This window comes from Octopus bimaculoides, chromosome 9 (assembly GCF_046866305.1).
Source record: "Octopus bimaculoides isolate indiv1 chromosome 9, ASM4686630v1, whole genome shotgun sequence".
NCBI lineage: Eukaryota > Metazoa > Mollusca > Cephalopoda > Octopoda > Octopodidae > Octopus > Octopus bimaculoides.
In genome coordinates this window covers 4,330,864-4,355,863 of record NC_142936.1, presented here as the reverse complement: position 1 = coordinate 4,355,863, position 25,000 = coordinate 4,330,864, and the positions used below count along the sequence as shown (strand labels likewise).

Here is a 25,000-nt window from a genome sequence, read left to right as displayed (position 1 = left end):
TTTTGGCACAGGGCCAGCACTTTCGAGGGATGGGTAAGTCAATTACATCGACTCCGAAATGATGAAAAGTACAGCTGATTCCAACGGAATTTGAACTCAGAGCCTAAAGGTGTACGAAATGCCGCTAAGCATTTTGTCCGGCGTGCTGACGATTCCACCAGTTCTTCGCTTTCTCCGACGCAAAATAATAAAACCAAAGCAATTTCATGTTCAACATTTTTATTGTTTTTATCTTCTTTTTTCTTTCATTGAAATAATATATAGAATATTGTTATTAATATTTGTCAAAGTTTCATGGTTACATTGATTAAGTAACAAGTACTTGGAATATGTTAAGAAAAAACTCCAGCTTTTATGGTGAAAATGTCTCAGATTAAAAACAATAACAACAAAAGTAACAAAAGCTAATCCTGAATTTCCCGAGACAGACACCATCCCCATCATAACCATGAGGTATTTTTTCACATTTAGAGGACTGACCGCGTTTAAATTGGCCCAAATGTTTAACTGGGAATTATTTTAACGACCCACAGATTTTGAACCAAAAGGTGACTCGACGCGATTTAAATTTAGAACGTAAAAAAGAACTTAAATAAATAACAGAATTCCAGAAATGTAATGAAAGGCATTCCAGTCGTGACAATCCCGTCGATTGTATATAAGAAGCTACATTGTTCAAGACCAGCTTTATTTTTGGGGTGTGATTTGGGAGAGTTTTCGCTGCTATTTTCGAGAGGTTGAGCGACGACTAAATTATGTGTGTGTTTAGCAGACACTGATCTATCTGACAGTAAAAAAGAGATTCGTAGTAAGAAGGATGTTTGTAATACACACGTTTCTGTTGTTCATGTAAATATGATGAATTTCAAATAAGATTAAAATATGTAAAAGAAAGGTATAAAACTATAATAATAAACCTAATTTATTATGTATTAACGTTTTATTAACGTTTAGCAGAGGTTACAGCGTAACTGAAAGATTGAAAGTTTCGTGTGTTAACTCTTAGCAAAATTAATTATCTTTTCTACTCTAGGCACAAAACCCAAAATTTTGGGGGAGGGGGCCAGTCGATTAGATCGACCTCAGTACGCAACTGGTATTTAATTTATCGACCCCGAAAGGATGAAAGGCAAAGTCGACCTCGGCATAATTTGAACTCAGAACGTAAAGACATGAAACACCACTAAGCATTTCACCCGGAGTGCAAACGTTTCTGCCAGCATGTCACCTTGTTAGCAAACTTAATAATGTCTGATCAATGCTAACACACGAAACTCTCATCCCAATATTATATATATATATATATATATATATATAATGTGAACATTATCTCTCTCAGACCATTGTCTGTTGAGATGGACTGCATGCAATATGTTGTAATATTATACAATCATGTTCATGATACATCTGAGGCATGCATTGTGGAAACGATCGAAATACCATAACCTCCATTATTGGCCTCTTCTTATATAAATCCTGCTGGTTTATTTAACATCCACTCATAATCTGTTATGCATTTTGTAGAAACTTCAACACCATCTGAAACGTTAACTAGTCGCAGAAAGTATTGGAGGCCCCACGATGAAATTCGTGTTAAATGATATATATATATATATATATATATATGTATATATATATATATATATATATATATATATATATTTTAAAATATAATTGACTGCTTCTATAAGGAGTTCGAAGAGTAATAGTTCCGAGAACAAAACAGAACCTTATCATAATGATTAATAAACTAATAGTTTAACATAGGCAAATTTATAGGTTCGATTTTGTGCTGAAATATTGCGCACTCCCGTTGATTAAATATCACAGAGATTGACTAAATTTGCATTAGATAGATTTCTTTGAGAGTCTAAGTACTACACACACACATATATATATATATATATATATATATATATATATATGTATATATATCTCGTACCCCACAACACACACACACACACTTTCGTAATATATGAATAATAAATAAATGTATTGTAAATATATAGTTGCATGAAACTTCTTAAATGTCTATCGTTTTGTCGAGAGCGCTTACGATAACGATAACCATCCTATCTATAAAACCCGCCTGTAAAATGGTTAATGAAACTACTGATAACGCATATATTTCACTTCGGTAAAAGGTATGTAGTGTATATATATATATATATTTAATATGCATATGTTGACCTCTTTCTATACAATATATAGTATCAACTATTGTTTTCCAGAGCAATGATTTGAATTTGTCTCCACAGAGTGTAGGCTGAAATGTATGTATTCTATCAACAAAGTATTGTGTTTGCAATCTAAATCAGTGTAATGTGAAGTAGAATTCCATGATTTCCACTTCCGCTGTAACAAGAAATAATAGTAACACCATTTCTTTTCTTCGCGGGTGTAATTTCAATCGATATAAATCATTTGTTGGCTCTCGAGATTAAATATGCGGCCATCTTACAGAAGCACCATTCGCAAAAAGTCCCCACGGGACATATTTGGTTTCGTCTGGAAACTGATCATATATTAGGTTCGCAATTGAAAGCAATTTTATCAGCGTGCTTATATAAACTTAAAAATTATCCATACACATACAACTGTGCATATTATATATATAATACATTGGGTCATTCCATAAATGATGCGGTTCTTTTATACTTCTTTTAGTTTTTTCGGAATTAAGATAAACTAAGTCCTTTTTTAATCTAAAATATACTCTTCTTCATTTTATACTATGCTCTTCTATCTATCTGGTAGACTTGCAAGGCCTCTCTTACAAAATTCAATTGTCCGTTACGAAAAATGCTCTTTCAGTACTGTTCTGACCTCGTCTACAGAATTCATATTTTTCCTGTCCAAATGATTTTGAAGACTGCAAAATAAATGATAATAAGATGGGGCAATGTCCGGTGAAAATGACGGTGGTGGGGCATCGTTTTTCATTCAAACTGCTCCAGCCTTCGGAATGTCACCCTCGCTGTACGTGGCCGATCATTATGGAAGAACACCTTTCGTCTTGAAACCAAAGATGGTCGTTTTCCTTCTAGCACTGACTTAAGCCACTCAAGCTGCTCGAAGTAGATCTTTGCTAACGTTTGGTTTGGTTTTAAAAGTTCAAAGTGGACTAAACTTTTCATATCCCACCAAACAGATAAGAACACCTGACGTGGGTGAAGACCTTCTTCAGCCTGGAGTGCCGGTGTTTCTCCTTTCCCCTATCCAGTGTTTTCGGCACTTGACATTTTTATAAAGAACCCATTTCTCGTTACCAGTCACTATTCAGTCCAAAAATGGCTCTACAGATCATCCAAGACGAGGCTCATCTTCTAAGCTGTAGTTTTAGGCTCAAAATGCCTGGAACCGCCTTTGACACTGGCTTACACTTACTGTCCGATCCCCATATACTGCAGTGATATTCCTCGCACTTTCCATTGCGTTGTTGTCTTTATTGAAGGCAACTGTTGAAATCGTATTGCACTCTTCAAAACTTACACTAACAATAAGTACAATTACTACCTACTTTTATAGCAAGTTGATGCAGGTAGTGTATCCCTTACCCCTCCCTCCGACTTTTAGTTCGTGCAATTGAAAAAACCGCATTATTTATGGGATGACCCAAAGTATATACATACATATTATATATATGAAAAACACAACATGAAGTTAGAACACCCACTGCAGAGGTGCAATAACCACAATGGTAAAATGTATAAAGAGAAGAAATAATTTAAACTGCACCATAATTTCTCATTTGCTCTGTATGTTATAATTAGCAATACTGCGAAGTACAGTAGTAACCATATAACTTTACTGGAAGTAGACTGGATGATGATACTCTACATCGAGCTCTAAACTCATCAGTAGCAGTCACACATCTAACACACAGGAAATGCTTTATATCAGCCTTATTATATAAAAAAACACAATTGTCTATTGAGTTATACATCAGATAATGTTTATTAACGATATGACATACACGTATGTATTCGAAATCTCGCAAACACACACAGCCTTACGATATTCATAAAAAAAGAGTTGTCGAAAACTTATATATTCAAAATACACGAGACAGACAGGGAAGCCGCGCAGCGATATTGATGCCTAACTGTCAAGCTTCATGATATAAAAGTACTCACATACGCACTCCTACATATCTATAGGTTATGCTTATACATACCTATACAAATATACAATGTTCACGCATGGTTATATAATTATGCTTACACACACACACAGACACGTATATATACACACTACATACATGATCACAACCGCGTCGCTAAAACGTATAAAAGAATAACAGAATTTGTATAATTTATGTGTTTGCATGAAAATTGAAGGAAGCATGCGAAAATGTGCCTATAAATTTGGATTCGCAGTCATAAGCTCCCCTTGTAATAACTGGTACCGTTTTAAAATACCTTATTTGGTCTTCCAACAAATGAAGATCTCTAAAATAAATACCTGACTGGAACGAATAATAAGGTTGATGTGATCGACCGAAATGTTCGGAGGCAAGTGCACCAGCATGGGCGCAGCCCAATTTCTATTATTGAATGAATAAAATATCTGTCTATCCGCAAATGTGAGCGTTGCCACCTCCCGTCCCTATCACACCGCATTTTCGAAGAGCTTTTATTTGTTTTAAAATTTTATACTATTTTTTTCCCAAGAGGTCTTCTCTTTTATTTGTCTTCTATCATTTTATTTTCGTCTTTTTCTTTGATTTATTTTTTACTTCCGTTTTTTACAGCTTCAGGTTTTTCGTCTTTTGTAATTATCCATTCGGGTCGCTTCGAGTGTCTGTTCGATTTACGTATAAAACGTTCGATAGTGTCTTGCGTTCGATGTACCGTCATTCCAATAATTTGAACGACGAATGATATCCCGTAGAGGGAGCCACTGACTGAAGCAAATAAATTAAACTTAGACCTTTCGGTTGTAACGTTTGTGAAGAGGAATCCAAGGATGATCATCCAGATCGAATTACAAATCAAAAATGCGAAAATGCATTTAATGCGCAACCTTCGGAGTTTTTCAGCCATTTCCAACTTCGGTGTACCCGTCCTCACCGTTGCACCAATAACGAAATCTCGAAGAAACTTCCAGAATTTGTATTCGACTTCATCTTCATGCTTATCAAAGAGGTTAAAGTTATGAGTGGAAGAATTTAAAGTTGCGGGAACTGAAATAAAAGAAAATAAATTAATACCTTCAAATACTAATAATTTCGAACCTTTGCCACAAGGGCAGCTTGGGGGATGGGATTAAGTCGATAACATCGACCACAGTGCGTAACTTGCACTTATTTAATCAACCTCGAAATGATAAATTCAAAGTCGACCTCGGCGGAATTTGAACTCAGAATTCTAACTGGGCCACACCTGCAAGGTCATGCGCTGTTTATCTTGATATGAGATCTCCGTATTGCGCACATATGGTTGTGATGCATGTGCCTGGTTTACCCTTATAAGACGGTTAGTAATTATGGGTATACTGGGCTTCGTATATTTTACCCCAGTGTCACTTTCATGAAATGCACTGCTATCTCATTCAATACTAATAAAATTAAAGCGTTGACATGGCTGTGTGGTAAGAAGTTTGCTTTCCAACGACATGGTTTCAGGTTGAATGCCACCACGTGGCACCTTCAACACGTGCATGTTTTTTTCTATTATAGCTTCGGGGCAACCAAAAGACCTGTGAGTCAACGTGGTAAACGGAAGCTGAAAGAAGAAGGGTGTGTGTGTGTGTGTGTGTGTGTGTTCCGACCGTGGCTTAACCACAGATGGTTTAACTTAGCTGTTTGGTGAAATGTTCTGATATATTAAGAATCAGAATTTAAAAGAAAAAGTCCTGGTGTCAATTTATTCGACTAAGCCTTACAAGATGGTGCCCCAGCATGGCCGCAGTCTAATGGCTAAAACATGTAAAGTTAAAGAAATGTAAGAAAGAAAAATATAACAATTAGAAGAAATGAATTATTTCTTCTATTGTGAGTTGCAGCCATTGGATTGAAGCAAAGCCGCCGAGAGAGAGAGAGCTTCTTATAGTTTCTATTTGCCTTGTGGCAATATCGTGAAGATGAAATGTGAAAGAATAGGAAGGAAGCAAACATGGATTAACTTACTTTTATCCTTCCTTTTCTTCTTTATCTTTTTTCGACGTTTACGGATTTTGGGGAAACAAACCAGTTTCGGAACGGAAGCTTTGTTCTGCAAATAAATAAATATATAAATAAAAAGTAAAGCCCGTTTTCTTTTTATCTTTTATTTGTTTCAATCATTCGACTGCGACCATGCTGGGGCGTTTTGGAAAGATTTTGTCGAACAGAACAAGTTGATATTTATATTATCGTTCCTTTGGCCGAACCACTAAGTTACAGGGACGTAATCAAATCTACACCCGTTGTCAAGCGGTGGTGTACTGGATAAAAATATTCTTTTCAACTGTCTAAAAATACAGCCAGGCTGAAATAATTAATGCATTCTTCCAGAGTGAATAAAAAATCCTTAAATTTGAGTGTATGTGCCCTTTAGATACTAACAAGGGTCCCCATATATGGATTCTAATGACGCAGGGGCCCACTTGCCATCGAGCAAGCTGGCAACCTGGTCAATCTGCCACTACACACACACACATATATATATATATATATATATATATATATATATATATTATATATATATACAAGTATGGGCAATCCGTCGGTTACGACGATGAGCATTTCGGTTATTCTGATCAACCGAACATCCTACTGGTGAAATTAAGGTGGAAATAACCAAGCACTCAACAGACGCGCGTAACTTCAGCGTTGTTCTCAGCGAGGTCCAGCGTGACACAATGTTAAAGAAACTGAAACTCATTTCTGCCAACCGAGTAAGCTGGAGCAATGTGAAATAAAATGCCTTGCTTAAGGATACAACGTGATGCCAGGATCCGAATACCCTAACCACTAAGCCACGCGTATATACATGTACGTGTGTGTATTTACTTGTACCTACCACCGCTTGTCAGCTGGTATTAGTTTCTTTGCGTCCCTGTCACTTAGCAGTTCGGCAAAAGAGTTAGAATAAATACCAAACTTAATAAGTAATATGGTCGATCAGTTCAAGTTAACCCCTTTTATGGTAGTGATCCAGCATGGTCGTAGCTCAATAACTGAAACATGTTATAAATGAAACTCTCAAAACATTACGACGACGTTTAAAACGATTTGAAATAAATATACTCACGCCATCCCTCGTCCCCCAGCTTTGATCTACAATGTTACTGATGGAGTAAACCGGAAGCAGAATGTGCATGGCTGGGAACATGAACATGTAGAAAAGACCGAGAAATATAATCCAAGTCTCGTGTGGATGTAAAATGGCAGCATAGAAAACACTGGACGTGAGTAAGATTAACAAATAATGTTCTTGAAACTCCAGGCTGTCCGATTCTATGTCTGTAAAAGACAAGAAACAATATTTAATTTTTGTTGCCATTATTGTTGCTTTTGAAAACTTTCCTATCGAAGATTGTGTCAATCTGAAAACTAAAGTAAGTGTATACAAATTTTGAATTTTCAGCATGCTTTTGTAAGGGGCTGAGGCATGGACACCCTACTACAGACACAATCTCGAAACCTATCTCATGTGCTGTCTGTGCAATTTCTGTAACATAAAATGGTAAGATAATGTCAAAATCTTAGAAAAAATGTGATATCTCCAATATCAAAAGCATGCTGCTGGGAATTCAATACAGATGGGTAGAACATGTTGTCCGACTGAAATATGACTGCCTTCAGAAATTCATTTGTTTGGTCAACATGTAAAGGGATACCACGGTGAAGGAAGACCTGTCCTTAGGTATAGGGGTAGGCTGGAGCAGTCACTAAAACATTCTGCAGTTTAATTTGACATGTTGGGTAAGTTATTGCCGAGATCGATCTGCATGGTGTAAAATGTGTAATGGTTCATCAGAAAAATTCGAGTTGAAGAAACAAGAACAATGAAAAAATTATAGCCCGCAATCAACAGAAATATTTGCTCAATCTCTGGTAAAAGTTCACCTGAGCATGATTTAAACTCAGAACGTAAAAAATCTTAAGAAATAACCCAAGGTATTTTTCTGGACGTTGTAACAAATCCATCATATGTTCGCATTTCTGTGGAACGTAAATGAAAGTAAATAGATATTTCAAAAACTGAAATTTGTCCCAATTTTTTTTCCTTAATCCTTAAATTAGCTCCAAGACTTGGGGGTTCTGACAATGCCAAACTATAGCCACATACAACGGCATCTTTTCTAGTGTTCGCGCTTATAGTTTATTAGCACTATGTCTTTGAAGCTGGTGCATCAGTGAATAACATGAAACTGCTCTACAGTGATTCCTACTTGCTGGAAATAACTGGTCCTGTGCATGGAGGAGAAACTTATCCAGTTGAGAGTCATTTTAAAAGAAAAAAGCAAACAAAAGAGTTCCTGATTAATTAATTGAGGAAAATAATTAAATAACCAGTGACACCCAGTCATAACACTATTCCATTATATCGTGTTTGAACTGATAAAAAAAAAAAGGTTTTGCTTAAAATTAAGAGAGTGTATCTCGAATTGGGATGAATTTGGACTTGTGTGGTTCATGCTTACACGACGTGTAGCTGCAAAGTAAGTAATAGGGACTCACCAAAGAAAAGAATAGACTCTAAGGCAACTTACCCCTAAGTCTACACTAACTTGTACGAGAGAGAGAGAGAGAAAGAGAGAGAGATAGAGACACACACACATAAGTTACAACTTACCTCTGATAATGTCTTTGATAATATAGACGGCACCGCCTATGAAGACACATGAAATAGCAGTGCCAAATATAAATATTAAGAGAATGGTGACATAAGTTTGGATTTTCGACGGAGCAAACATACAGATGCACATATATACTAAAAGTATAACACAAACTAAGATTGAAGGCACTACAAAAGTTATTCCGAACACCATGTCTAATCCAGCCGTAATCATTATTATGGTGGAACCTGCAAAGAACAAAGAAAAACAAATTTAAAATATCTTGCATCTCGGGAGGGGCATTATGCCAATAATAAATACATTTCTTTACTTCTTTATTTTCTTTTTATTAGTCGATTGGTATTTAACCAATGAACTATTGATTCCCTTAAATGTTCAGTCAATCAATTAGCTAGTTTCATCAGAATCCGTTTCATCTCCATTCATAACCTCATCCTCTAGCTCGAGGGTTATATATATATATATATATATATATATAAATGGATAGATAGTTAGATAGAGATGGAAATAAGAGTGTATATAAGAGGGGGAGGGAGAGAGCATGTGTGTGTATAATGCTTTTAACGTAAGTCCCTGGCCAGCCGGTTTCGAGCTGTATCTATCTTTGATGTGTGTTTATATATATATACATATACGCACACACACACACACACACACACACACACACACACACACACACACACACACACACACACACACACACACACACACAGGGTGTCTGAGAGTTGACCATCTATTTCAGAATAGCAGTTCGGTTCCGTTCCATGTTACAAAGATCCGCTTGACAACCGATGTTGGTTTGCTTTTGACCCCATAGTCGTTAGGCAAAAGCAGGCGGATAGAATAAGTAGAAGACTAAAAAATTACATACTGGTGTCGGTTTGTTCAACTAAAACCCTTCGAGGCGATTCCCCTGCATGACCGCAGTCCAAAGACTGGAGCAATAAAAGAAGATATATTTACCTGGAGAAATGATGACAATAAGGAACAACTGAACAAGGTAGAGGATGTACATGGCCGTAAAGCAGGCATTGTGTCGCACCAATCGAGGAAGATGCCTCATTACTAGGAATGTATTGGCCAAATCCGATAACATCCAGCGTCGTCGTTGTTTCAAGAATTCCTCCACTGTCGATGGACAGTAAGTCGTGTTGAAGGCGAACGTACAATATTTTAATTTCCAGCCTCTCATCATCATAAGAGTACACATCCATCGATCCTCGCCTAAAGAATTAAAGAGAAAAAATTACCAAATTATGAAAAAAAAATGAAAGAAAAAAAAACAACAGATTTGGCCTTTGTCTGTCCTGTGTATCATGTGATACAAGACATATTTCTCTGGCGTCTATTCATCATATATAATACACATTCCCATTTCTTTTAACCACCAGAGTAACTTGAGACTTATGAGGAGAAACTTTATATTACTCAGAACAAATGAGACCAGGGCTGAGTAAAAGTTTGTAAACAAACATCGACGTTTAGGACAAACTTATCTGAATGCAAGAGGTTCACTGACGCTGGACAATTTCATGGAATGGAGAGAGAGAGAGAGAGAGGGATGGATGAATGTACAAAAAGACAAATAGATAGATGGAGAGAAATATCCAGAGAAAATGAGACTTGTGGGGAGAGAGAGAGAGAGAGAGAGAGTGAGAAAGAGGAGAGGAGCGACTAAGAGAAATAGAGAAAGGAATGAAGATGATAGCAGACCGATCCTTGCTCGGTTTCCGTAAAAGAATTGGTGGTGCAGCCCCATCAGTTCAATCTACCAAACTGCTACAAATATATATTAGTGTCCTACTGACAATATCAACTTTGTCTGAACTCATAACATGTTTTAGACCAGACCTTTCTTCCAATACCAGTTCATAATCCAAGAGATTATACCAAGAGACGGATGGCGCATGAAGTCTCGTGGCCTAGCGGTTAGGGTATTGCACTTAACATCACGAGGTCCCAGTTTCGAGTTCCAGACCGGCTGTGAGTTGTATTCTTGAGGAAAAGCCTTCATTTCACGTTGCTCCAGTTTCCGCAACTCTAAATGGGTAACTTTGCCATGGGTTAGCGCATAAAGGTGAGACAGAGCGCACTTTGAAGCATAAAGAATCAGAATTCATTGTATTTCACTGACAGCGGAAATATATTAAATGAAAAGCCAAGCAACACCCACATAATGAAATAACGAAATAATTGGCGCCGTACCTGTGTCTTTGATAAATACATCGGACGATTCCACACTTTCTTTAGCATATTCACCCAATAACTGATAGACTGCAGCGACTCTATATAGACTAAAACATCCTGGACAACACATCACCGACCCAATAATATTCTGAGCACTTTTTATCATCCAGAAATCTTTAAAAATAAAACAAACGAAATAAAAATCACAAAAGAAAGTAAATACTTTGATTATATGAAGAAAAAAAAAAAAAAAGAAACCCAACAAACAAACAGTAAAATACGTTTTTTTTCTTTGATAAAAGGAAGTTAAATTTTCGAGATGTAAAGGCGCGTGGCCTATCAGTCAGATTGTTGCACTCCCAGTCGCAAGATCGTGGCTTCGATTTCCCGACAGAATGATGCGTTGGGTTTTGGAGCAAAACGCTTCATTTCCTATTGCTTCAGTCCACTCAGAAGCAAACGGAGAACCCTGAAACGGACTGGTTCATGGGAAATGTGATATTGGTCATACAACCGGGTAACCGGTGACATTGGTCGATAGCTCTTGTAAAGTGCGAAGCTCAACCACACAGCATTGGGTCTATATCAGCCTTTATAGTTTTCGGTTAAAGACGAATCTAACACACTGTAAATAGGTGCAGTACGTGATGGTCATGGCAGTAAGTAAAAACAGTATTGTAACTAACATTGATTTTCTTAGCTTGCAGGGACTCAATACAAATTATGTCATGATAGATCACTTCCTGATGCGATGTGTAGACATATCACGTGAGGATGACGTCATGACGTGATGATGTGACAACTCAGTGAGTCATGTCATTCTCTCTCTCTGTATCTGTTTCACAAATTATAAATTACAACAGTGAAACGTAGGTAGGGGACCAATGATATAAATTTGTGCTTATCATAAGTTCTCATACATTTGTGCTTATCATACATTTCTCATACTAGTAAAAGCATAATCTGTTTATACATCATTTGCTATTCGGAATATATCACGCTTGACTAAAATTAATTTACCTACACATGATGTGTTTCAGAGTAATGCTAACCAAACACGTACACATCTGTCAACCCATTTGAATACATATATGCATATATATATATATATATATATATATATAAGGAAATAAGAATGGACAGCTCAAAATATTGCTACACGCGTTTCAATAGCGAGGTTGTTTTTCAACAATGCGTAATATATGAAATTACGTAATTTCACATTGCGTAAGCATACCATTTCATCGGGTAACATCCAGCTTTTAATTGTTAAGATCAAATTAAATTATTTCGCTTGATATTTAATATAGTTTTTATCGATTATTTATACAAAATATCAAGTGATATTTAAACAACGTTAGAGAAAAAGAACCAACCTTTGGCATATTCAAACATTTGAAACCATACAATTGGGCGATTTCTCTCACCGATGGGATGTGTCCGGCCACATGCAGCACCGAGTCGAAGATCACCATTACAAGTGTTCAATAAATCAAGCACAGCGTCGTCATCGAACTTCATGTCAGCATCTGTTGCTAGAATATAGGTCCTGCTGTCGAATTCTTCAGAGCTCGGAAGGAACGGCGAGTCCATGTTCAGTTTCGTATCATTAATTAAATTTCCACTGATTGTGTTAATAGATTTCTCTTCTATTTTCGGATTAATGTGAATACTGACGTCATTGCGAACCATATCAGCTATTGTACTCGGGGCCCATGAAATACCAGAATCATCAAGCCCATACACGTATGCAGAGTTCACCGCTGAATGGTTGCTCGCCGATAATTTACCGTTCATCTTTGGGACATCCAAGCCATTTGGATGGAGATATACACTAGAGGTTGAATATTGGCTTTTACTCAGTTCTGAATCATCAGACCAGTATGACGTCTCATCTCCGCTGGTATATGCTGTACAATCGCTATATTGACTCAGCATCGAACTTGCGTAGTCACATCTTATTGTAGGAATTTTCGTTTCGTTGTCCAGTGCATCTACACCGTAGAATTTCCTTTCATCGACATAGTAGCGGGCGTTGAATGGCTTCGATTCCATTTCGCAGAGTTTCAGCTTTTTTTCGATCCAGTTGTAAGCTTTTGTCACCCGGAAACTCATTATGTAGTTCATATATAATACCTTTAAAGATCGAGAAGACATTACACGTTATATATATATATATACACACACACACATATTCACACACGCACGCACACCGACCATCTCTCTCTCTCTCTGTCAGAACACTCTTCTGCTAAAATTATATTCCTAACTCTCTTCTATATCACTACCTTTAACTAACTTTTTAGCCACGTAATAAATATTACGTTTCCCTTACCACATGGGATGGACGCTTCTCTCGTCTTCTCTCGTCTTCTCTCGTCTTCTCTCGTCTTCTCTCGTCTTCTCTCGTCTTCTCTCGTCTTCTCTCGTCTTCTCTCGTCTTCTCTCTCTCTCTCTCTCTCTCTCTCTCTCTCTCTCTCTCTCTCTCTCTCTCTCTCTCTCTCTCTCTCTCTCTCTCTCTCTCTCTCTCTCTCTCTCTCTCTCTCTCTCTCTCTCTCTTTGCCTTATCCCTATAAAGAGTTTCTCCTTTTCTTCTGCACAATTTTATACAGAAAACCCAGAACACATCGATTAAATCCCTGTTTTCACAAGCCAGTAATTATTAGGGAAAGGAACATATCAATTACGTTGATCCCATTACTTGACTACTACCTCATAACATCGACCCCAACAGGATAAATGGCGAAGTTAACTTTGGTAGAAACACAGCTAAGCGTTTTTCACACGTTTGAACAATTCTTCCAGTTTGCCTCTTATGAAGGTTTCAAATTTTGGTGCAAAGCCACTAATATTTCGAAGGAAGTGGAGGTGTCAATCACATCGACCCCAGAACTTGATTGGTACTTATTTCATCGACCTCGAAAGGATAAAAAGCAAAACTGACTTTCGTGGGATTTTAGAGGTCGATAAACTAAGAACCAGTTGCACACTGGAGTGGATGTGTTGAACTTCCCACTCCTACAAAATTTCAGGTTGAGCGTCTATCACAGAAAGGATTATTATCATAGGATTCACAGAGGATATGGAGGAGACTAATTAAGTTAGCCATTCTGAGTATACACACATATTCATATCGATGCATATTAATGACGAAAAACAGGATTCTTATAATATTAATACACATTTATCACACGATAAACACTTTTGTGTATGAATATTAGGACTAAACATTTTGTAAGCTTTTAAATTAAATATATGTTATAGCCCTGTATATTATTGTATAATATAATATTATATAATACTATTATATATGATGAAATGTATTTTGTCTCATAAATAATGATTTTAAGTATATCTTTTCGTATTAGAAACATTTCACCGAAACTTTAAATGTAGCGCTTGATACATATAAAAATTGACTTATAGTAAAATTTATCGTATATTGCTTAATTGTTAACATATTTAATAAGAGATTGTTTGTTCTCTGTAATAATTGCTGATAAAACATAATTCAGGAACTTTTCTTTTTCTTTTTATATTTCAGAAATATAGCGACGTAATGATTTGTTTATTCAAATAGCGGAGCTTTGTTAGAAAGTGTTTCTTAATAGTATGTATTTTGCACTTTTTTTTAATAAATATAAACATATAGATAACAATAAATAATTATTGTATTATTTAATGTGGGAGTGTTGAGGATAGATATTTGTGTAGTAGATGTATATTTCTTCTTCACCGTATCGTAAAGAAAGTAAATATTTACTGTTTTTACCATAGATACATAATGAATCATTTCTGTTTTTAAAACACTAACGTGCAGAAACTTAGATTAATATTCTCAAATATACACACATATTAGACATACATATTTATAACCGTTATATTAACTTTTATTTTTACTTTTAGTTTAAATTTTTCGAAAACTCTATGGACACTCGTGCTTACGTTAAAAATATATAATTCAGTCCGCTTTAAGACCCTTAAACTAATATGTAAAGTTTTTCGTTCTGTTCTACATTGATGAGATTTTTACCCAGAGTGTTTCCAAAATATAAATTTGGGTTCAAATCGAAAAAAATTGTATGGATTCTATATATTATATTATATTTTATAGTATGTTAATAAATTATATATCAATTTGAACTCTTCATTTTCATTTTATTACTTCATATATATGCACATATTCATCCATATATGTATATAAATTACATGGATGCATGCACGCGCGCACACACATACATGCGCATACATACACACACATCTATGTATTAAACTTACCTGACTCCATCGTTTTTTCGGTTTCACTTTTTGAGTGTCTTTCAGGTGCAGAAAAAACGGAATGCCACCATTTAAGATCCATTGCAGCTGCAATCCGTAAGGCATTCGATTTGCATAAACTTCTGTACGAGCAATATTTAGTTGGTTTTGAAGTAACGACAGAAGCTGCAGAGCAAACTCTCCAAGATCGTTTCCTTTACAACCATTATCAAGAATCGCGTGGGACTCCATATAGACATGAGACAGTTTTTTCGACGAAGATAATCTGGAATTCACAGAAGAGATTTAATAAAAGCAAAAGATGCAACTGTAAATTTATCTCAATTCTTATAATCCTTCGTTTTTGTATTTGGTTTCCAAGAGACTTGGTGTGATCTCAGGAGTTGAAACATATTTCATTGTATCACAGGAGAGTCATTATGCAATTAGTAAACACACGTAGTGGTTCGATTTCAGGTTTTTTTTTAATATTCATTTATTGGTTAGCTATTTAACTAATCGATTGTTTGATTAAGCTTTCAGTTAATCAATCCTTTTAGCGCCATTTACGACTAAGAGACAGACAAAAATCTGAAGCGGACCTGGAATAGAGGCATGACTCTCATGATGTCGCAAATGGCGACAAAGACTTTGATAAACCTAGCTGATTGACTGATTAACCGAACGATTAATCAAACAATCGGTTAGTTAATGGATTAAGTAATCAACCAATTGACAAATAAAGTGAAATAGGACCATTGATTATTATTGACATAATCATCCTTCCGAGATATAGCAAAGAAACAATTACAGTAACAAAATCATTACGAAGTGTGAAGTGTCTGAATGTATTGGCATAATCATTCTCCCGATATTTAACAAAACCTGTTTCATCTCACGACTTCACACCAAGAATCTTGCAAGCCAAGTACAAAAACGAAATACCCTGTTTAACATTTCTTAAAAGTTAGTGCGAAAAACACTATCTTTGACCTTTTTCTCAACTATACTCCATAACAGACCATCCAGTGTTGTTATAAACATTTTTGTGAACCTTAAAATAGTACAAATCCAACATTACATACCTTGATTAATTACAAAAAAAATCTTTAAATTGTAATTTGCATATGACTGTTTACTCCCTTATTCTCACGTCAGATTGAACACAAAGCGGTAACAAAGTTCATCTATCAAAGTAGAGTAACGTTCTACACCATATACACACAACGATACATATACAAGTACACTACATACATACACATTATATATATATATATATATATATATATATATATATATATATATATATATATAATCTAAATAGGTTTCATACGCAGGAACTCAGGTACTGGGTATCAAAGACAGGATTAGCGACTATACGAGTGGTTTTAGCGGCAATCGCCAATAACAAATGGTTTTTTAGAATGATATGATTCTATCAAAACTGTCCAACGAACGGAACGTGAAACTCTGAGTAACAGCTTTTGTGATATTTTGCTGCTTTTAAATTATATATATATATATATATTTCGTTTGGTGTTGCGAGACTAAAATCTTAATACATATATGATTCAGAAAGAGGCTTCAGTCGAGTACAGAGTGGTAATAATATAAGATGACAAAGGAATAGACTATTATCTTACGAACTTTACTAGTTTACATCAGATCCTGTGGGCTCAAAGTTGTGTACTTCAGTAACATCTTATAACTTCATCGGAGCCTCGAATATGAAGTGCAGTTTATTTGGGAAATTCTGAAACAGCTGTAAGCTAATGAAGTTCATAAGATAAACCGTTTCTTCCTCTGTCATCTTATTTTAATTATGTAAAAGCAGTTATTTACCGTTGTAAACTTCTCAAGAGACGCTCCATTTCGAATTCTGCTTCTCTATACATGGTTGTACATATGAAAATTTTGCTCACTTTGGGTACCCCGGTCAACATTTCACTCGTCTTATCATGTCTGGTATGAATTCCTTCCGGTTTGTAATTCAAATGCAAATGATGTTCGAAGAAGATATTGTTGTAAGTAAAACTTAAGAAGTTCGATTCCGAAGATTTCAGTATGGAATTTGGTACAGGTGTATGGTTCATGCCCAGCATTAAAAATGGTAACAACCAAAGTAAAATTGCAATTCCTAAACAAAACCACGGAGCGAGAGTAAATCCTGACAGGGCAGACAACTTTACGATATGAAAAAAACCATAGAAATTGTCAAAACATATGATCAAGACTGTGAGCGGAGTAACAAATATTGTTGGTAGATAAATGCCACTACATGTAAGACATGTTCGTGCTGATAAGTAAGTGGATGCATGCGATAATAAACCGGCAAAGAGGTGAAGCAAGAGTCCATCTCTAATGGGTTTTGCTGACATTAAACTAAGGAAACCTTGCAATAAGCTGTAAAATGATTCTTCGAAGCTGTCCAGGCGGTTTAAGTAAGTTATAACAATGGCTAAAACAAAAAGTACTGCCAATTTCAAAATAGTATAAATTATACTGGCATTTTTACGACCATCAACCAGGCCCTCTCGAGATCGTAATGTAAATGTTGATATTCCAGGGCACCACGTGAAAGATAAAGCCAATAAGGATGTGGGCAGAATGAGAGATTCTGAAATAGTCAAGATTTGGCTAAAACCAGTCACAAATGATGTGGCCACAACTAATATTACAGAAATTAGACCGAACGCAGCACAGAGTAGATTCTTCAGAGATTTAGTGTTTGAATCGATGTTATCATGGTCCAATATGCGCTAGAAAAAAAGAAAAGAGAGAAGTAAGTACAAACGTATTAAGAATTTGGTATTTCCTAACGGTCGGCCATATTACATGGCAGCATTCCATACAATTTAGTAATAAAATATTTACATGTGTATCTTATATGCAAATTATTAGCTTCATACGCTGAAGATATCTGTCGGCATGTGAAAACAACTTTATAAACACACACACACACACACACACACACACACACACACACAAATGTGGTAATGTTTCAACAAGTAAAAAAGTACTCGATCAGTTAAGAGAATAAAGATAATCTTAAATTAAAATCCATGAAAATAGGGTCTGGATTTGGAGAGGAGTTTCCATTGGATATCAAACATGTCCCCTTCGTCTTTATTCGAACTAATGAAATTAACCTCGAAGAAGCACTAACTACCGTCAAACAGCTTCAGACTGGCAAATCGTGCGATATTCATGGTGTGCCTCCAGATTTGCTTCTTTTTACTCCTTATTCTGGACTACTTACATCAACAGTCGAGCTGTTCCGAAGAGAGATCTATCAGAATATGGCTACTTACATACATGCATATCAATAAATGCTAAGGGTCGGCCACACACAAGTGCACATTAAACAGTTGAGATATCTCAGAATAAATAAATACTTACCATTCCCTTTTTAAAATATAGTGAAACTATTTTCAAGCAGAGCACACTGCTTAATAACGGGATAAGTATAATCGGATGAAGTTTGGGACCGATTCGCATAACAAAAAATATTAATGCGGTGCTTTCCATTATAGAGCAGACGATACCCTGAAAATGGATAAAATAGTAATAGCATGAATCAAACCGATAGAAGAAGAGGTGAAAAATCAGAGAGAGAGAGGGGGGAGAGAAAGTACGGAGAAAGTACGGAGAAAGAGAGAAGTGGAAAGAGAGAGAGAGAGAGATAAAATTCTAATTTTATGCATAAACTAAGTTGTTCTCTGTCGCTTTGTTGCAGGCGAAAATATTTGTTCATCATGCACGTAACTTCATAAATTCTTTGAAGTGAAAGTCTATTTTCAAGTCGTCTATGTTGTAATATATATATATATATATATATATATATATATATATATCGAAAGACACAGAAACACGAGTAATAGAGTAACAATATATATATATATATATATATATATATATATATATATATACTTTAGTAATAAAGCTGCAAAGGCCTCACAAAAACTGTTACTCAGAGTTTCACGATTCCGTTCGTCGAACAGTTTTGGTTGAGAATGGAACAAGAATAATGTTATATAACCATTTTTTTGTACCATTCTCAGTGTGATGTCTTTGTAACTATATTACTAAAGCATATTACTCTATTATCGATATTAGGGTATTATCTTTTCCACCTTGTTTCACATTTATGTGCTTACTCTGGTATATATCTACTACATACGTGGGAAATTCTGCTTGTGGGACATCCAGGATTTCATAGCTAGTAAGAAGGGAAGTCTGCACTAGCTTCTCTTGTCTAAAGAGACACAACACTGTACTCGGTCTAGGAATCGAACTTATGTTCAGTTTAACACCTTGGCCCCTAGGTCATGCACCTTCACATGAAATATAGCGAGTTGAATATCAAGCAGTCAAATGTGTGGCACTTAGGGCAAGTGTCTTCAACGAAAATCCTCGGTCAACCAATGCCTTGTAAGGGAATTTGGCAGACAGAAATTATGTAGAAAAATTTCCGTATATGTGTGTGGGTGTGTGCGAAGAAACGCTTTAGGAAATTGTGGATGAAAAAAACAAAATATTAAATCTGTGACATACCGATACAAAAGATGGCGGCGACGGCCAGTCGCTTAATTTGCCATAGAGGAGAAAAGACGTGCACCAGAGAAGTTTGACTAAAGAAATAACTTCGGGTACAGCAAGTACCACTGTCATTGCAGCTGTCCTGTGAAGGGAAAAGGAAAACTGTTTTAGGCCTTCCATTGAGAAAACGTTGGTTGAAAATTTTTAAAAATATGTACGTGATTTCACAATATCGATTACTCTAATATTAAGCTTTCGTTTGTGTGTGTGTGTTATGTGTCTGAAAAGAGGTAAAATTTATATAGCCTTTCCTAAAGTTTTGATCACTTGACGGAGAGGATGGAGTTAAGAATTTGTTAAGGATGTAATCCATCAGAATGACAAAGAGAAAATGTGCAAGAGGAAATGTTAGGATCTTAGTGGATTGTCTGTGATTTGGACAGAGTTTGATGGGTTTCCGTATATGGCGGTAATGGTTGCCTCATCTGGGACATCATAATACAAAAGGTTATGCAACAGACACCTTTCTATCGATGCTATTAAATGATCTGGATAAATCCACAGATACAATTGATGCCTTTTGCCTGGAGATTCTGAGCCCTTCTAAGAATCTTTTAAAGTTAAAAACCCGCAGCAGTGTTGAGAAACCGTTTTGTAATATTGAATCAATAAGAAGGGGGAGGCTATTAAAGAAGTTTTATATCTTTGAAGCTAAAGATGAGGGAGAATGTAGTTCTGAGGCTGAAGAAGATCGCTTTCAGAAATCAAATAACTGAAGACTTTGAAAGGACTGTTGGTTTGTTCCCTTCCTAGAACTCATTGCATATATATCGTATATCATATACCGATATCATTGCAAAGCTGCAGAAAGGAAGTCAGATTCATTGATATAACATTCATTCTGAATGCAAATGAATGTAAATCTTGTTTTTTTTTTCCTGTTTATTAAATTAATATTTATAAATTTTACTCACAGTTCAATCTGATATTTTTCTTTTACGCACGGCATTGATATATATATATATGCGCGTGCGTGCGTGCGTGCGTGCGTATGTGTGCGTGTGATGTATGCATGTATGTATGCGCACACACGTCCCTACGAAAGTTAGTCGATAAATCCTTTGTACGAACATGATAACGTGAATTGATTTCATGGAATTTTTATAAGAGAAATAGATGTACATACCATGTTTCTTTGGATTCGTGCTCGTGAAGGTACAATAAGTAGAGAAAAGTGAGTTTGCTTAATGTAAAGAGGAATGTGTTGAAAGTGAAGCCAATAATGTTGAACAGGATCTGGGGAAAAAAAAAGACAAAAATAATAATAATCCTTTCTACTATTGGTACAAGGCCTGGAATTTGGCAGGAGAAGACTAGTCGATTACATCGACCCAGTGCTCAACTGGTACTTATTTTATCGACCCTAAAAGGATAGAAAGTAAACTCGACCTCGGTAGCATTTGAAATCGGAACATATAGACAGACGGAATAGCGCTGAGCATTCTGCCAGGTAGAGTCATGGGCAGATTAATTTAAATCATAGCTCTGCTCGACTGTATTTGGTCCAGAACCAATCAGCAACACCACTAAGAAAATCAGAAGCAAAAAATGAATATTTTAAACTGGAATGTTTGGATTTCTACAGGAAGGAAACCAAGTGAATCTTTTCTCCAATCGGCAAAATGTCTCATAAATTCAGTCTAAGTTACGATAAGCCCAAAATCAAGGTTAAGGTTGTAAACAAAGTGTCGTTTAAGGAAAAGCCTGTCAAAATGGAGGAGAGTTTGAGAAATTCATGCGACTTTATAGGTTTCTTTATATAGTTTCTTTTTTAAATTCTGTCGATAGTTTAGGGATCTAACCTTGATTGGATTGGCAAAAATCACTGACATGCTTGCTGACATTCATTATCAAGTGAATGTCATCAAAGAGAAAAACGACAAAGCATAGTAGTAGTGCGCGCGCGCGCGTGCGTGCGTGCGTGTGTGGTTCTTTTGTTTACGTCATATAGTAAATGACAATCTAACTTATATTTCAAACTATGTATTTCTAGCTTACTCATACATAAAAACAAACTAAAATAACTATCTGCCAATAAAATCCGTTTTCTGGAAATAATTATATTTTATTTCAATAATTTAATGTGAAATGAAACACGCTTTGAAGCCATCTCCACCGTCTCTGTGTAGACCACGAACTTCTCATTTCAGTATGATGATGCTGATAATCCTTTCTAAAGGCACAAGGCCTGAAATTTGGTAGGAGGGGGACTAGCCGATTACATCGACCGCAGTGTCTCACTGGTACTTAATTTATTGACCCTGAAAGGTTGAAAGGCGAAGTCGACCGCAGTGGAAATTCGAAACCATTATTATTATTCGGGCGAGCCGGCTGAATCTTTAGCGCATCGAACAAAATGCTTACCAGCATCTTTATGCTCTAAATTTAAATTTCGCTGAAGTCGACTCGCTCTTTAACCATTTTGAGATCGATAAAATAAGTGCGGAGATCCCCTTCGGTCACGAATGACCATGGGATTGCACCTACAAAGTTACCTTCTAAAGCACAAGTCCGGGCAAGGTTGTTTATGGAAGACTAGCAGTCGCCAATGCATGCCAGCCTCCCCTCTCCACGCCACCGATGTTATCCAAGGGAAAGTCAAAGGAGCCGCTGCAGCTTGGCCCCAGTGACGTCGCAACTCATTCCTACAGCAACGTGAAATAAAGTGTCTTGCTCAAGATCAAAACACGCAGCTCGATCCGGGATTCGAACTCACAACCTCACGATCATAAGCTCAACGCTCTAACCACTGAGCCATGCGCCTTCACAACAAAATAAAATAAGTACCAGTTGTGCATTGGGGTCGATGTATTCGACTAGCATCTTTCCCCCAAACGCTAGGCCCTGTGCCTAGAGGAGAAAAAATATTACTATCTCTTACATTAGGCTCATGAGGCAAAGACTTCGTGGACAACACATCAACGAAATATGTACCCTAATTCAGGGTAAATCCTCCATAAAGACAACCATCAAAGTGTTCTCTTTCATTTTCTGTCTCAGCTTAGGCCCAGTCAAACTGGTAATACTTGCGTTTTTCACTCGCCTTCGTTAAATACACTGGAAGGTGTCGCTTCATCTCCAAAAGCAATTTGATGAGGCTCGGTCCGGATCGTAAAATGCCTTCTTTCAAGCGTGTTCGCCACACAGTTTCATTCACCACAACAACCAGACAGAGGAATACTAAAAGGAAGGTGGTGCGTACATGTATGCATGCGGAGAGAGAAGGTGGTATTTCTCCCTTCGAAAACAATTTTTTTTTTGTAGACGTGCCAAAGCTTTGGCAGAGGACACTCTTCCAAAGTGCTTCGCCCTGGGATCGAATCACAATCGAATTTATTTAGACTAACGTCTATGTGTTTCATATCAAACCTTCAAACCAAATGGCGAGCTATTTGTTTGTTTGATAAGCTAGAAATAGCAGCCACACTGCTATCAGATTACACCCGACTGTCGTAACAATGGAGAGATGCATTAAATGAAATCTTAAATTGGTAATACACCAGAGAATGATAGGATGGTCATGGCTGGACTGTCTTAAAACGAACTGTCGATTTAGATCTAAATAACTATAGAAATACAGGACGACAATAACATAGAAAAAATAAACCAAGAGAGCCTTTATGTGGTCGCTGGATCTGAAAGAAATACGAATTATGCCTACTAAAATGATAGGACAAATTACATAAAAAAATACTAATAGACTGTCTTTGCTTATAGGTCAAAAATCGATTTAGAGCTAGTCGTCTATAATAACATGTGTGGCTACAAATTAATCTTCTTTACATTTTAGGTTAAGAGAAGAGAAACCGTGTTGTTTTGCGGTTTGCTGACGCCTTTACCTTTATGGCAAAACCATTATTATCTAACAGACATAGCCAAAGACAATCAAAACATAAGCGTGCGTGATGGGGTCTGGTTCGGTGAGTGAGTGAGTTTGTGAGTGATCTGAACAAGTTGTCAAAGTTTTGGAGAGAGATAACCGCCCAAATATAATCAACTTTTGTAAATATTTATCTCAAATAATGTTTGCTCCCTCATACATACACACACACGCACTTGTACGAATTAGATCAGTGACTGCTTTTTGTTTATATATATGCATTTCTTTTTGTATACACACACCTGTAAATTTGTGTGTGTGTGTGTGTGTGTATTATGCACTAATGGGTGTAATATATGTGTACACTCCAGCATTCTTTCCTACTTACTAACACACACATACATGCATATGTATATACACATACATTCATATATACACAAATACAAGCTAAACTTTGAATACCGTCCGATCTTTGAATATCCTTCGCAATTTTCACTGAAGAATTTCGACCAAACATGGTTTTCTTCTCACTTCTTCCACATTTATACCCACCCCTCGCAGACTTTGACCCACAGATGTTCAATTACACAAACCTAGGTTTTCAAAGGCCATGAGCACCATCTCCCCATCCCTGGCTAATTTTATGTGAAAAACAAAAACAAAAACAAAAAGTAAAAAGGTGTGTGTCTAGCGAAGCTATCGTGTAAATGCGATATGTATAAATGCTAGCTATATGAGGAGCCATTTTTATTTAGTGATTTGACCTGCAATGAATAGCAGCCAAATATCATTAGAACGTACAGACATAAGAGGAAACATTCACGCGGATCCAAAATAATGTAATTCGAGATCTTTTATATCTTAAGAAAAATGTGATTATTACAAATGTTGGTTACGAGTCTTTTCGATCATAGATGTCTTGGAGCTAAATAATAGCTTCAGATTTTAGCCCAAGGCCAGCAATTTTAGGGGTGGGGGAAAGTCGATTACATCAACCATGACTTTGACTCGCACTTTTATTCTATTAAACCCGAAAGGACGAATGGCAATGTTGACCTCTGTGGGATTTGAATGTAGAACGTAATGAACTGGAGGAAAAGCGACTAAGCATTTTGTTCAGTACAGTAACAACTTTGTCAGTCCGCCGCCATTTTGGAGCTAAAAATAAAAACGAGAATAAATGCAAAGGTTTTTCAAAGGCTAAAAAAGAAACGAACATTGGCAAAAGAACCTTCACTTGTGTATCGCACCTAAAGTAATGTTAACCTTCATCTCGTCTTGACGTAAAATCCATCATAACAAAATCCCGTAATAAAACACGTGCATACCTTTTTATTTGTATAGGTTACG

At 36.3% G+C, this 25,000-nt stretch overlaps 2 protein-coding genes across 8 annotated transcripts in view; one reads left to right on the top strand and one right to left on the bottom strand.

Annotated features, from left to right (window-relative positions):
* LOC128248671 (uncharacterized) overlaps positions 1 to 216 on the top strand; it is a 34,139-nt gene extending 33,923 nt beyond the window's left edge. For both annotated transcript variants that reach the window (XM_089357026.1, XM_089357025.1), the window contains exon 13: positions 1 to 216. This exon is cut by the window's left edge and continues 1,237 nt beyond it. The gene's annotated coding sequence lies outside the window, so the exon portion shown is untranslated.
* Positions 217 to 3,926: 3,710 nt separating this feature from the next.
* LOC106883685 (uncharacterized) overlaps positions 3,927 to 25,000 on the bottom strand; it is a 104,724-nt gene continuing 83,650 nt past the window's right edge. For all 6 annotated transcript variants that reach the window (XM_014934794.3, XM_089357029.1, XM_089357028.1 and 3 more), the window contains 12 exons: positions 20,957 to 21,066; positions 19,786 to 19,912; positions 18,631 to 18,777; positions 17,074 to 17,990; positions 15,253 to 15,517; positions 12,351 to 13,110; positions 10,993 to 11,148; positions 9,751 to 10,011; positions 8,784 to 9,014; positions 7,236 to 7,447; positions 6,131 to 6,215; positions 3,927 to 5,185 (listed from right to left, as the gene is read on the bottom strand). In XM_014934794.3, the coding sequence (XP_014790280.1) occupies positions 4,728 to 5,185; positions 6,131 to 6,215; positions 7,236 to 7,447; positions 8,784 to 9,014; positions 9,751 to 10,011; positions 10,993 to 11,148; positions 12,351 to 13,110; positions 15,253 to 15,517; positions 17,074 to 17,990; positions 18,631 to 18,777; positions 19,786 to 19,912; positions 20,957 to 21,066 (3,729 nt within the window). In that variant the 3' untranslated portion in view covers positions 3,927 to 4,727. The remainder of the gene's footprint in view (positions 5,186 to 6,130; positions 6,216 to 7,235; positions 7,448 to 8,783; positions 9,015 to 9,750; positions 10,012 to 10,992; positions 11,149 to 12,350; positions 13,111 to 15,252; positions 15,518 to 17,073; positions 17,991 to 18,630; positions 18,778 to 19,785; positions 19,913 to 20,956; positions 21,067 to 25,000) is intronic.